This window comes from Tetrao urogallus, assembly GCF_951394365.1.
Source record: "Tetrao urogallus genome assembly, chromosome: Z".
NCBI lineage: Eukaryota > Metazoa > Chordata > Aves > Galliformes > Phasianidae > Tetrao > Tetrao urogallus.
Window position 1 is genome coordinate 26262941 of NC_136816.1, and position 15002 is coordinate 26277942.

The 15002-nt window shown below is 36.8% G+C and overlaps 1 protein-coding gene across 1 annotated transcript in view; it reads left to right on the forward strand.

Annotated features, from left to right (window-relative positions):
• The window catches only part of PJA2 (praja ring finger ubiquitin ligase 2), a gene marked incomplete at its 3' end in the record, with an annotated part of 30059 nt that extends 15865 nt beyond the window's left edge, over positions 1-14194 (forward strand). The window contains exons 4-9 of the mRNA XM_079548391.1: positions 754-936; positions 2344-2529; positions 3787-3898; positions 12343-12457; positions 12775-12890; positions 14087-14194. Of these exons, the coding sequence (XP_079404517.1) occupies positions 754-936; positions 2344-2529; positions 3787-3898; positions 12343-12457; positions 12775-12890; positions 14087-14194 (820 nt within the window). The remainder of the gene's footprint in view (positions 1-753; positions 937-2343; positions 2530-3786; positions 3899-12342; positions 12458-12774; positions 12891-14086) is intronic.
• Positions 14195-15002: the final 808 nt, after the last annotated feature.

Sequence of the window (15002 nt, forward strand, 5' to 3'; positions counted from 1 at the left end):
AATAAAATAGGAGTTGTTACTTTCAGTATTTGTTACTGTAATCTGCGTTGGTAATCATTACTGGATCGTTTAATAGAGAGCACTGAAGGAATAGTTCTGAGGCTCTAGGTTAGTCTTACAGTATACTTAACTAACTTTTAGATGTGAGGAGGGAAAGTACTGGAATGTTAAACCGTAGTTGGTATGACATAGGATGTATTTATTGTCTTTTGAAAAACTCCCTATCACTGATCTGCTAAAGCCTAAAGGTTAAATGATTGTCGGTAATCTATCAATTGTAACCTTGTGCAGTTTAAAAAAGAGAACTGAGAAAGGACTGTTGTAAATGGCTTAGAGATTGACGGAACTTCTACTTAATGTTTTGTGTAACTGAGATGTGAAACTAACGTTTCTGCATATTTGCTAAGCGAACATTGGTTTTCTATGTATCAGGATGCTGGTAGGAGAAGGTGCATCTGGGGCTGTGGACTTGTATTTCTGAGATGTTGTATATGCTTTGCTAATGTCTACAGAGAAGAAGAAAATACTACCACTAGGTAGTGTGGACAGATTTTTTTTTCCTTTTAAGAGAGAGATTTGAATGAATCCTACATACATATCTATATTTATAGGTACCACAAAATTGTCCCTGAGAGTTTCTATGCTGGAAAGAAATCTTCATACAAAAGCACAAGGACACAGAATGTTTTTATGCATGTTTTCTTTCCCATAAAGCAGTGCTTAAATCCACATCCTGCCTTGTTTACATTACAGCTCAGAGTGTAGTGATGGAGAATGGCCTGCAACTGGGCCGGTCTATTTTGCTGCTGCAGAAAAAGACCAGTCCTCAAGTGATGAGAGCTGGGAGACTGTCCCAGGCAAGGAGGAACATGAAGCAGAAGTGCTGAGCAGCAGCAGCGGTATAGGAGTGAATGCAGACCCTTGCTTCCATGGAGGGTATGTCTTTATTTTCATTTAATTTGTTCCTGTAAATTCTGATGGCAGTATCACAGTAGCCACGTGACACTAAGCAGAAAAAACAAATTCTAAACATAGTTCCTATCTTAGGAATAATTATTTATGGACAACTACATGATCAACTTGATGTACACATTTAAAATAGGATAAAATGACTTGTCATACAAGTAGTGCTGGCTATTTTGTGAAAGATATAGAAATAATAAGAGGGCATTAATACTAATAATAAGAGATTAGCGTCAATAGGGGTAATGGTGTACTGACTCAAAAAAGGCAGATTAGAAAAGCTAATTATATAGCATGTCTCTTTACACACATCTTCTGATGTTGCATAGTACTCCTTGCAAAGCTATTGTTTGTCACTGCTTTTCATATTCCAGCGAATGGAACAGCTGTTCTTTATTTCTTCTTTTCTTTTTTATTTTCCTGTAAGTGATTAAAGTGAATTTGAAACATTTGCTTGATGAGAGCTTGCTCTTTTTACTTTTTTTTAACGAAAGTTAAAAAAGGAATTTTTTTCTAAGTATCTAATATTGACCTTAGATTGTTAGTTTGGGTCTTTATAAAGCAACAAGTCATGGCTAAGTATTCTTCCTGCTGCTTCTGCTCATGGGCATACAGCAGCTAGCACCAAGCGGTCTAAATCTGTTACTGCTTTGTTAGCATTGCTGTCTCTTGAGGTCTTAAGAATTAGAATGGCTTTATGAAAACATTGTGAAAACTAATCTGTTTCAGAACAACAGCAATAGAACTGTGTATCCTTTAGTTTTCTGTGATGTGGACAACCTGCAAATGTATTAATTTCTAACACAATTCCTATTTATTTGCTCTTTGATAAGAAAAGCAGTATTCTTAATTCCTTTAGCCATTTATCCTCTGGAGAATCTAGGAGCAACACATGGCTTCTCTTACAAGTGATCTCTTGGCAATTAGGTCAAGCTTCCCCGTGGCAGGCTGCTCCAGGGTGTTGAGAGCCTTTAACTTTTAGATTTTTGAACTTCGATTAATAAAATCTTTAGAACTAAGTTTGGTAGCCCTGACAGGGATACTGCCTGTACTGGGGAAATTGCTGAGCAAGCAGCTTACATGGCTGACCTTGAGCACTGTGAAAGTAGTTCTGTTACAGCATTGTGGGTTTTAGTAAGTTCAAAGTCTGGATGGACCAACTGATAACACTGAGAAGTTACGTTTTGTTTTTTTTGTTTTCTGAAAGCAAATGTTAAATTTCTAGTTGAGGTCTCTGGGAAATAGATAGGGGCAACCCTTGATGTAGTATTTGTATCCTCTCTTGCTTGCAAATGCTTGGAAGTTGTCCTAACTTCTTAGCTTTGTCTGTTCATTAATTTATTTGAAGGGAACAGATGTTTTTCTCTTATTAATTTGAAGGGTGCAAACGTTTTTGGAGGAAGGTGAAATTCCTTGGTTACAGTATCATGAAGAAATAGAAAGCAGCAGTGATGAGGAAAACGACCCATCTAGTGATTTTGTGCATCCTGGATTCTTTATGTTGGATGGAAACAACAACCTTGAGGATGACTCCAGTATGAGTGAGGACCTGGATGTGGAGTGGAGGTATGCATGCCTCTTATGGTTTTCTGTGTTCATTTTAGAGAGTTTGTGGTGACTGGTTACTTCTGCTATGTAAGATGTCTAAATGCACACAGGTATCTTTGTTCTAGAAGGCAGGTGTAGATCTGTTAAATGAGGCTGTGTATGAGAACATACTAGGACACGTTTGAGGGATGTGTTTAATTTTTCAATTGATTTTCAAGACAGTAAGTATAGCAGGAGTATTACAAACAAAAACAAGGTGCTATGAATGTAATCAACCTTCAAGTCAGTGCAACTTTTTTTTCTTTGCAGCTGAAGTAAGTTAGACATTGTAATACATACCTTATTTCTCTTAGAAATGCTATGTGCTTACCTAACTTCATTGTGATTTTGAATACTTCACTCATATTTTCTTTGTCCTTAGATTGCTGAAGAATAGTGTGATATATTTATCAGAAAAGCCCTGCAAATGACAGGAAGAAAGTTATCAGAGCCACTTGTACAACCTAATCCTAGAGTAACACATTGTGTTTGTTTAAATTGCAAGTAAGCTAGACTGAATGCTTCTCAGCGAAAGGCTTAAAGCTTTTTTTCTTCTCATTACTAGCAGTATTAAAAGTTTGCTGCGTAGATGTGCCTTCATAAAGGGACAGTATAAGTGTTGTTATATTGTCAAAAAACTCAGAAGGGACTAATGTGTGGAAGTCCAAGTTGAAATAAAGTACATTGTGTTACAGGGACAAGCAAGTACTTCAGCAAGCTAATAAGGAAATTGTGGTATATGGATATAAACTGATTTATCAGCTTTGGCAAGTTGCTTAACTAATCAGAATAGAAAGAAGAATGTTTCTCTAATAGTATGTTTTTCCTGTTCATCATATGCAGAGAGTAACAGGTTTGCCATGCCCGTTTTAAAATTTGATCCCTGATTGTTAAGCTGTGAAATGTTGACATATGATGAAAATATAATCTGAACAACAGTTTTTAAAAGAACCTAATAGAATACACATGGAATTTATTTGCTGAGCTGTTTGCCCTTTTACTTTGAAGTAGTCAACAATAAAAGATCACTTCAGAATCTTCTGATGTCTATATCACTGACTGTACCACTGTGCTGGGCATAGGTCAGTAGTGTGTTCTGGCAGAGCCCAGCAGGAGCCTGGGAAGAAAGTGTTATTGGTGTGAGACAACTAAATGTATCCAGTCTTCATGTTGTCACTGTTACCTTAGGAAGCATTTCCCAACACATTGTCTGTGTTTCAAACTTGTGTTTTTCAGGTTGCTGGAGGAGTTTGGTGATGGAGTAGGAGTTGCTCAAGTCATTTCATATGTGGATCCTCAGTTTTTCACGTATATGGCACTAGAGGAGCGCCTAGCACAAGCTATGGAGGTATTAAAGCGTAGCAGTTGCTTTTTGTATTAATTAAAACCAAAGCACACTGTGTTATTTTAATACACAAATATTCAGATCACTGAGTTTTATTCTTTTTTTTCAACTTGAAGGGTACTCTTTTGTGTGTTAATATTAGTTATAAAAGTACTTCATTAGATAGGAAACTTTTTATCAGTATTAGAAAAACATATGAGAATGGTACAGGTGTTCTGACTATTTCAGTGTTATACCCGTGGTGTTGTCACAGGAGCTATTCTTAGTCAGCTTATGGACAAAGATTCAGTAAGGACTAGAAAACAGCCTTTCTTGGTCTGCTTTGAACTTTTAAATTTGCAAGTTTGAAAACAGGTGTTAAACTTATTCTAAATGATATAGAGCAAGAAGTCATTGATCAGCACTGGCTTTAGAACTAGTTTTAGAATATGCAATTATTTTCTGTTAAAGGAAAAATGAAAATATTGGCATTTCTGCAAGTATGAATACATCACTTAAATGTTGTCAAATTTTGTACATACCCAAAGAAAATTCATACCTAGAACTGTGTGTATAGACTATCCCAGGTGTTTTTGTTTTTTTTTTTTAAGAGTAGTGATAGAAGTCTATTTGTATTCCTCAGAACTAGTCTTCGTTGGATTTGTTTGTCTTGACTACATACTGGATAAACCACCATTGTTCTGAGTATTGTTGCTTTTTTTTGGTTTTACTTACATGATATTTGTCACTGTCAGAATGAATATAGAGCTACCTAGCTGAAATTCTGCTTCATGCAACATGACAATTTCTGCTTTGCCAGAAGTCTTCTCTGCGGGATATTCTCTGCCAAAACAAGTTAAATGATGGGTAGACATATATGGTGTTGCAACAATTAAATTGAGTGTTTTGTATATGAAGTTTAGGGGATAGCAATAGGGAGCTTGACAACTAGCTCTTAATTAAAAGGGGTGAACAGGGCAAACTGTGTCAGGGTATACTTGCAGGCACAATACTGAGGACATTTTAAAATTTCTAAAAGCTGACAGTCAGTGGAACAATCATGCAGCTTTTTAGCCTTACAAATAGTGATAAAATCAATAATTTTGTGATTGAACTTGATGGTTTCCAAGGAGGTCAAAGGGCTGTACCTGAAGTTATTAATCTTAGATTACTAGTGTGCATCTCCAACCATTTGGGAGGTCAGCATTTTTTATTTTTTTTTTAGATGTATCACAGGGTCTTCTCCAGTTTTGGAGGACCTTGTTAGTTTTATCTTAGTTAATCTTTAGTTAACTTATCTGGAGATGCATCATAACTGCTTCTTGCTATGTAGGAGGTCTGTTGATAGCTTTTTCTAAAAGCAATATTCTCAAGTTGTATAAGGAAAAATCCATTTCTCTTCAATACCTGCTAGTTCTCACTACATCAAACAAGGCAGAACTACAGAAGCAAGTTGACCTCCTCCTTTGCAGTGAAGAAAGGAATTATATAGAGAAGGGAAAAAAAATCCCATCCATTTTTATCTATGTATTAAACTGTTAAAAGGAGTTTTGAGGTTATTACAGTTCTGAGATATTTTTTTTTTCCCCTCATTTCTGTGCAAGAACATTGTTGAATTCTACCAGAAGGAATGTGTAAAATTCATTCAAGCTGGCCTGTAAATGCAGTCCTAGTTGACTGTATACATGGCTGACAGAGAAGCTGCTGTAATTATGTCAGTGTCGTAAGGAATTGAGTGTCATTGAACTTGCTTGGCAAGCAGGAAGATGAGTACAAAGGTAGTTAGTTATTCTGTGGAAGCTGTGCTGCAGGTCACTGTAGGTGTTGGATGAGAGGAAGCACCAATTCTCTTAAAAAGTATTACTGCTTGAAATTAGCATTTGGATGCTTGAAACTTTGACACTGGTGGACACAGAAGCCTGGCATAGGTGGAATAGCAATAAGTAGTTGCTTAATAAGAGTTTTCAAGTCTTTGAGAGTTTACAGGGGAATGCATTAGCATCACCGTTATATAGATACTCCTTAAATTTGTAATTGAGTTAATGTTCTCAATTCCTATTGTTTAGGAACACACTGATAATATCTGGATGTTTATTTCTGTATTGTTGGCACAAAATAATACCTTATGAAATTTTTACGTATCTGTGTTGTCTGAAATAGCAAGATGTTTTATAACAGTTGATGAATCCGTTTGCTCCCTCCCCTTCCAAGTACTGCAGTATAGAGTATCATTTTAGTTCATATTTGTCACTGTTCTTCTTGCTTTGATAGTTTAGCTTACAAAGTAACTTTTAAGGGTGATACTTTCACATTGTTAATTTGTTTAAATGGAATTAAAGTCCTTGCTCTTGAGGATTATTACCCTCAAGCAACTTACAGAAGACCGCAGTGTGAAGAGTTGTTATTCAGATAGTTCAGGAAGCAAGTGCAACAATTACTCTAAATTGTCCAACGTTTCTTAGACAATACTGTATTTATGGAAGCTGAGAGAAATTGAGCAAAAAATGTCCATCTGTCCAGAATTAATTTTGATTGTGTGTAAGCTTGTATCTTAAAACACAAATCACAGCAAGATATAGGATATAGTATCTTCTGCTTCCTGGAAAACATGACTTATGAATCACTAGTTCTGTATGAACTATGTTAATAAAATATGTTGCAACCCTATCATTCAATGGATCAACAAAGACTAGAAATTTGTTTCTGTGGTAGCACTTCTCAGAACAGCATATAGGCAAACTTTCCCAGTAGTTGTATATTGTATATGTACATAGATCTCTCCCAAAGTAATGCCAGTTTTTCCTCATGGAGAAATTCAGTGGAACACCTTCACTTCATATGCATCCTCATGTCAGATGCCTTTTTGTCAGAGCGGCTCTCTGCTGCCATCTCTCCCTTAGCAATAAAATGTGATCGCATATTGGTGTGAGGGTTTAGCCTCTTACTGCCATACTACCACCATCTGCCTCTGATGCTGTGTGCCAGCATCATAAAATAGGGAGCGTTACTTTCAGAGCAACTCTTCATAGAACTCTTCAACAAATTTAGGAATGTGAAATCTTTCACTAGAACAATGTGTGATCTAAATATGTCATGACGTTACAAAGCCTCTTCTTTATCTTTTCTACTCTGATCATAGTATCTGGTCAGAAGTCTGAAATGTGGAATATGGAATTTTCACTGGGAAGGCTAGAACAATTTATCAAACATATTTTATGATACAAAGAGCAAACTGAATGAAGACTTCTAAGTTTGGATAAGAGACTCTTGAAAATGTCTTCTCTAGATATTTTTGATACAACGTTTTAGTGCAGTTTTTCTATAGAGTATGTGAAAAATCTAATACGACCTTTTTTGTTTTGCAGTTTTCGTTAAATGCATATGTGTGTCAAATAGATAGATCATGATAATGGGTATCTTAGGAGCTAAAGTCAAGACGATGAGACTTGAAAAAAGCTCTTTTAAGGAAATAATAATTAGATCAATCATGAGGAAGAACAAAGTCATCTAATTTTATGTTCTTCATCTCTCCCCAGAAATAAAGGGAGTGATTTCATCTATTCTTGACATGGTGATGGATGTGTTTTTTTTTTTGTGTCTTTTGTTTTTTTTCTACAATGATATGTTTCCTGTTCACTAGATATGTTTCCTGTTTTTTCTCTATTCTTCATTATCACTTTGCAGATTTTACTGCTGGCATATATTTTTCATTTTACCCTTCAAACAGCTTTCCCTGTTTGAACCCAAATATGTGTGTCCTTCTCCAATTACATTATCTGTGTATTTATCACAGTTTTAGATGGCTTTCTAGGAGAATACCTGTTGGTTCTTAGGCTACCAGGCTAGCTTAGGTTGGTTCTTAGGAGCCTTACAGTGTTTAAAAAAAGAAAAAAAAGTCAGTTGTACTGTTTTAGTTCTATTTAGATCTAGGTTTAAGGCAGACATGTTGGTTAAGTCTTGCTTAGTCTGATTATACATTATGGATGCGATATACCTTGTAACTCATTTGCTTCTTGGTAATCAGAAATGCTTTTGCATCGTATGTTTCATAATCATAGAATCATATAATTGTAGAATGGCCTGGGTTGAAAAGGACTACAATGATCATCTAGTTTCAGTTTCCCTACTATGTGCAGTACTAGCCAACCAGCAGAGCAGGCTGCCCAGAGCCACATCCAGCCTGGCCTTGAATGCCTCCAGGGATGGGGCATCCACAGCCTCCTTGGGCAACCAGTGCACCACCACCCCCACCTCTGAGTGAAAAGCTTCCTCCTAACATCTAACCTAAACCTCCCGTCTCAGATTAAAACCATTCCCCCTTGTCCTGTTACTGTCCACCCTCATAAACAGCCATTCTCCTTTCTGTTCATACACTCCCTTCAAGTACTGTAAAGCCGCAATGAGGTCTCCCCGGAGCCTTCTCTTCTCCAAGCTGAACAATCCCAGTTCCCTCAGCCTTTCCTTAGGAGAGGTGCTCCAGCCCTCTGATCATCTTAGTGCCCTCCTCTGGACCTGTTCCAAGAGCTCCACGTCCTTCCTGTGCTGGGGGCCCCAGGCCTGGACGCAGTGCTGCAGATGGGGCCTCACAAGAACTGAGTAGATGGGGACAATCACCTCCCTCTCCCTGCTGGCCACCCCATTTTTAATGCAGCCCAGAACACAGTTGGCCTTCTGGGCTGCAAGCACACACTGCTGGCTCATGTCCAGCTTCTTGTCCACCAGGACCCCAAGTCCTTCTCTGCAGGGTTGCTCTCAAGGAGATGTTCCCTCAGTTTGTATAAATAATGTAGGAATCTAAGCTTTGGCCACTTTTCAGTGTCATGCCTCTGGAAAATGGTCAATATAACACTCATTTTTGAAAAAATGAATGAAAAGTAAGTCCTGGAGAACTACATGCTGATTAGGTTCACCTCTGTACACAGCAAGGTCACAGAACAGGTCCTCCTGAAAACTATGCTATGGCATGTAGGAAGCAGAGTTTGTTGCTGACAGCTAAAAGCAAATTGTACCTGACAAATTCGGTGGCCTCCTATGGCAGGGTTATAGCGTTAGTAGGTAAAGAAGGAGTAACTGGTGTTGTCTGCTTGGACTTACAAAGCAGTTGATATAGTACTGAATTAAGTCTTTGTCTCTAAAGTGGGAAGGCGTAGATTTGATTGATGGACCACTCAATAGATAAGGAATTGGCTGCATGGTTGCATTCTAAATAGTGTGATCAATGGCTCAGTATCCAGGTGGAGATGAGACATGACTGGTGTTCCTTAAGGGTCTGAATTAGGACCAGTATTACATGACATTTGTCAACAACATGGACAGTGGAATTGAGTGCACTTACCAGGTTTGTGGATGACACCAAGCTGAATGGTGTGGCTCACACAAGAGAGGGAAGGGGTGCCATTCAGAGGGAGCTTGACTGGTCCGTGCAAAACTCATCAAGTGCAACGAGGCTAAGTGTAATTTCCTGCACCTCAGTTGGGACAGCTGCCACTGTCAGTACAGACTGGGTAATGAATGGATTAAGTTCTTCTGTGGAGAAAGACTAGTGGATGAAAACCTCGGCATGAGCCATCGGGGGTCTTCATATAGCCTAGAAAGCCAATTGTGTCCTGTTCTGCATCAAAATTATACCTAGTTAGCTGAAGGTGGTGATTGTCTCTCTCTGTTCCTATCTCATGAGATTCCTCCTGGAGTGTCCAGGTTGGGGCCCCCACCACAGGAACAATGTGATGATGTTGGCCAAGTCCAGAGGAGGGCCACGAGGATGATCACAGGGCTGGAGTAGCTTCCCTGCAAAGACAAGCTTATGCATTTGGGCTTGTTCTGCCTAGTGAGTAAAAGACTGCGGGGAGACCTCACTGCAGCCTTCCACTGCTACAGGAAAGATGAGGAGAGAATCTTTATGAGGCAGTGTAGTGACAGAACAAGGGGTAGGTTTCAATTAAAGATTAGAAAGAAATTCCTTACTGTGGGGGTGGTGAGGCACTGGAACAGGTTGCCAAGAGAAGGTGTGGATAACTCCATCCCTGCAGGTGTTCAAGGCAGATTGGATGGAGCTCTGCGCAGTCTAATAGAAGGAGTCACAGCAGGGGATTTGGAGCTAGATGATCTTTAAGGTCCTTTCCAACCTAAGCTATTGTATGCATGATACTATTCTATTACTCTGATGTGATGAACAGGTTAGGCTAAATTTTTAATTAAAAAAAAATTAAAAAAGCATCATTAAAAATTTATCCAAAAACTCTGAGCTTATTCAACCTGTTACTGGTTTACTTAATCCTTCTCACAAAGTTCTTTCAACTAAAATAGTAGACTCTTTAGCAAGTTACATTGTCACAGGTGGCAATTTTCGTAGTATAGTATAGCTCAGGAAGTTTTCAGAGAAAACAAACAAACAAACAAAAAAAAAAACAGCAAAACAAATTTACTGTACCTCTGAATAACGAGAACAGGGAGATCTGTCACAATTTTGACATTTGGAGGGGAGAAAAAACAAATGTGTATTAAAAACAAATATTAAAAAACATCAAGCTATGTTCTGTAAGACTCTGGTACTAAAGCAGTTTGTCCTAAAATTTCTCCATATATCTATATCTATATATCTATACAGATATATATCTGTATCTATTATCTATGAGTGGGTTTTTTGATTGTCATTTGTTACTTGCTTGTGTTTGGTTTACTTCAGTAGCAGTATAGAACAAGTCAGAAGACTATAGATTGTTATTGACTTCATTTATCAATATTTCCAGTGCTGATTCACAGGTGTGAGAAGCTCACATCCTTGTAGCTTATACCACTTCTGTCTTTGGCAGTATTCAGCATATAGTTTGTGGAGTATGGAGTGGTAAGCAGTCATGTTTAATAGGAGGAAGAAAATTGGAGTTACCTATGATGCCTTAAAAGCGAAGTTATACAAGTTACAGAATTGACCTTCCTTCAGTCTGCTTTGTTTTCTGAAGGTGTAGTTTAAGATCAGAGTCATTGTGAGGCTTATCGTCTGTGATATTTCTTTTATGTAGCTTTCAAAAAGCAAATAATGCTTCTGTAAATTATTTTCTGTTTTGTAGCGCTAATATTGGATATTAGCGCAATATTGCATCTGCTTTGGATCTCATTTAGCTTTCCCAGCTGTAGTAGTTAATCTAATCAACAGCAGTACTTTTATCTTCAAAATATTCTCAGACCATCACAGCTGCGGCAAAATACCATTAGAAATACTAAAGTCAACTTAATAAGGAAGTGTTGTCCATTGTAGCAGAATTGAATGACTTTCATTGTTAGATCTGAGGAGTTTGAAGAATGTAGTTGTTTTGTAAGTAGAGTTGTATACTGCACCACAAACAATTGTTCCAGGGTTCTCTTTAACTAGAACTTCTAGATGAGAATACTTGTGGCAGTAGGAGCTGTGTTTGTCTGTTAGTTCTAGCTGATTTTATGCTACTGCAAATATTTGACTGTAGGTGTTAGAGCTACTAGATGGAATGGCTACCCAAGTTATCTTGCCACTGTGGTAAGAGCAGACACATTCACAATCTGTGACTGATAACTTCAAAAGATCCAGAGTAAAGGCTGCTGAAGATGTCTACATGTCATCCAGTGTTTTTCTGATTTGTTCTTGTTTTTACTGGGTAAACAATGTAAATGATGGATGCTAAAAAAAATATCAATTTATCTTAAAATTCTTAGCAGAAAATTTGCTATTTCATCTTGATTAGAACAGGAAACAGCTGTACTTGAAGGCTGCAGGTACTTAATTCATGATCTCAACTCAGTGCTTATGTGTTTGTGGCTATTCAGTTTGTTCTGTTGTATTGTTGGACGAGGTATATCTTGTGCATTTTTTAGAATCTGGATTGGCTGTATTTGCTTTTTTGAAAAGTTCTCCAGCAGAAGGAAAACATTGCAATGTGGTTGAATATATGATGTAAATTAACATCAAATCTGCCTGCTTTATAATTGGTGTCATAGTGGCTTTATGTGGTGAAAAATATAATTTAGTTTCAAATAAGATGACTTCAAAGTGCATATCATGCAAAGTCATTACACAGATGAGAAACATATATGTGGATCCTGCTTTTTCCTGAAAGCATACATTGATTTTTGTAGCCCAGCTACTTAATTTTTTCTTCTCACTTGAGTAATACTAGTTTTGAAGCCAAAAACTGCGTAAATGGGGCTTTTCAGGCAGTTTTATATTGGCAAGGTTTATTGTATTTTCTTACTTGCTCTCTTTTTAGAACGTGAACAAACATTCATTAGAGAATAAGTTGGGCATCTGTGCTGATATGTTGAGAAGCCTTAGAAACTATCTGATACTATTTTGATCTTCAGCTTTTGCTCTTTCATTACTGAAATAAAAAATGAATGTAATGGTTGATCTGACAGGGTTCCTTGTCTTGCTTATTTGTTTTTATATGAAATGTTATATTTGTGAGTAAGAGAACTTGATCTCTGCTCACCTTTTTCAGAATGCTCTGGCACATTTGGAGTCTCTTGCAGTTGATGTTGAACAGGCCCATCCGCCAGCTACTAAAGAAAGCATAGATTGTCTACCGCAGATCATTGTCACAGATGACCATGATGGTATGGAAAAAACAATTAAGAACTAATTTCTAGTATGTTTATAAGAACAAATTTAGCTTTTTATAATAGCATCGATACAGCCTTGTTAGCTGCACAGTATGTTTAAATACTGTACTAAGAGCTTCTGAATTTTGAACTGAACTGAATGTAACTTTTGTAACTTCTGGGAAATGAATCTTTACCTCTTAAATCTTTACATCTATGAGATGTGATTGTATTTCATAATCATTGGTGATACTGTTGGTATATCAGTTTTCTACATCTAAGATTAAATGACATTAAAAGATATTAATGTTTTTTCTGCTTGATGTCTGTAGGTCAAGAACAGTGCTGCACTATATGTTGCAGTGAATATGTAAAAGATGAAGTCATAACAGAGCTACCCTGCCATCATTTGTTTCACAAGCCTTGTGTCACTCTTTGGTTACAGAAGGTAAATGTTTTTTGGCAGGTTTTTTGGTGGGTTTTCTTTGTTTTGTTTGAGTATTTGCATTCTTACAGGAAGAACAAAAGTTTGAAACTGAAAACATGGAATGGTGTTCTGTGAAATAACTGGCTATTATTCTTATGCATTGTGGAAACAAATTCTAAATCAAGTGAGAGTAATTTATATCCATAGTCACCAGGAGCCATGACTTGGTATTTATTTTTAGGTATGCATATGTGAATATACATGGATAAATAAACTGAATAGTTAAACATTTACTTCTGTAAGGATTTATAATAGTTAGAGATTAGAATGCAATGATGTCATTCTTGAATGGGAAAGGAGTTTTGTGTGGAAAAACATGATTTGTTTTGGGTAAAAATGAAAAAAGAAAAAGTAAGTTACACTTCAGCAAGATAAGTTTTTTTTACTGTACCTCCCACCTAAAGTAAAGATAATGCTTTTATTTTTTCTGAGGACAAATAAGTATCTCATCTGTTTTGCTGGAATGTGTCAGGCACATTTGTGGTGATAAAGTTCATAGAAGAAATAAACATCTGCAAGAATGTAACGTAGATTAATTTGCAACACCTTCCTTTGATAAATGTATTAGATTTCATTTTCATCATCCATAATTACATTTTCCTTCCTTGGATCCGATCCTGGCTCATACTGAGGTGACAGGAAAAGAACTCTAATTCATTAATTAGTATTTCTGTAAAGAAATTTGCACTCTTCTTTATGTGCAGTGTGAACTTGGACTAGATGATTTTTCAATTAGTTTTTAGATCCTAATGCTCTTAGTTTTGATGTTAAAATCTTTGTATTTTTGTCTTACCTTTTTTCCTACTGTCAATAGTAAAATGCTGTTGCTGAGAACTATGATGAAATCCTGTTAGATTTGGGCTTTATTTTTCCTTAAAGTGTCAAATATAAACTAGATTAAGTTCCCACTTCTCTTTGAAGAAGCCCACCTTGCGGGGTTCCTGTTATATATATATCTGGTGTTCAAAAAAAAAAAAGTTTTCATCAGAAGTGATACATATCTCTTAGCTTCCTTCAGCAGTCCAATCTGATTTGAGTTTGAGACAGTACTGTTTGTAGTAAGTAGAAAGACACTGTAAATCATAAATTTCAGCTCCTCACTAGAATGAAATTCGAGCTGTGCAAATGACCTGTTCTTTTTTTCTCTTGTTCTATAGTCAGGAACATGTCCTGTTTGTCGCCATGTGCTTGCTCCCATTCTTCATGAGGCAGCTGCTTCCTCTGCTTCCTTTCTACCTGATGATGACTCTTCATCTTCTGTTTAGAATGTTACAGGAGCTCCCAGCTAGCGTGTGAGATGAACATTCTACTGCCAAAATAAATGTTAATTGTGCTTAGTTACAATGTGAAAAAATGATATGTAAAATACCGTGTATGTTATGTTTCAGTTTCGAAAGAAGATGCAAGAATTTTTCAACTGATTAGGTTTACAGTAGTTTCTAGCTTTCAATTTGAAAATTTAAAAATGTGCACCCTTTTTTCAGTTTTCAAAGTAATATTGCTGCTAACTAGAATGTCTACAGCTTGTATTATGTTAGATTTGTCTAAAAAGATAACATGGCACTTTGTGTTTGCATTCTTACAACTGCAGTGCAGTTGCAGCTTACTGAAGTTATGCTTATAGACTATCTTACGTAACTGAACTATTTGCCAATGAGTAACTGTAATTTTTCTTTTGTTTACGTCAGATATAAGGACATTTTGTGATGACAGCAGTACAATTTTCTTTCACTGGAAATGCAACGGAACAATATCTGACTTCTATTCCACATTAAACTTTTTCCTGGCATCAGAAGTGCTGTTAGGTTACTGTTGCCTGGGCTTTTTTTTACAAATGCTTTACCAATTTTAAGTCTTAAGTCCTGAATGAACTTTAGACTGTATGAACTTTGGAACTTCAACATTTGATATTCTGAGTTTCTAAGAAGTTGAATCTGTAATGTCTGGGCAGCTGGTTCTTTTGAGTTTTGTTTAAATATCGTTATACTGAATAGACCTTCTTTACTTTCTCCTCCTTGCACACACATTCACTCTCTTCTAGATAAATTTATTTTTATATATAATGTCAGGGAG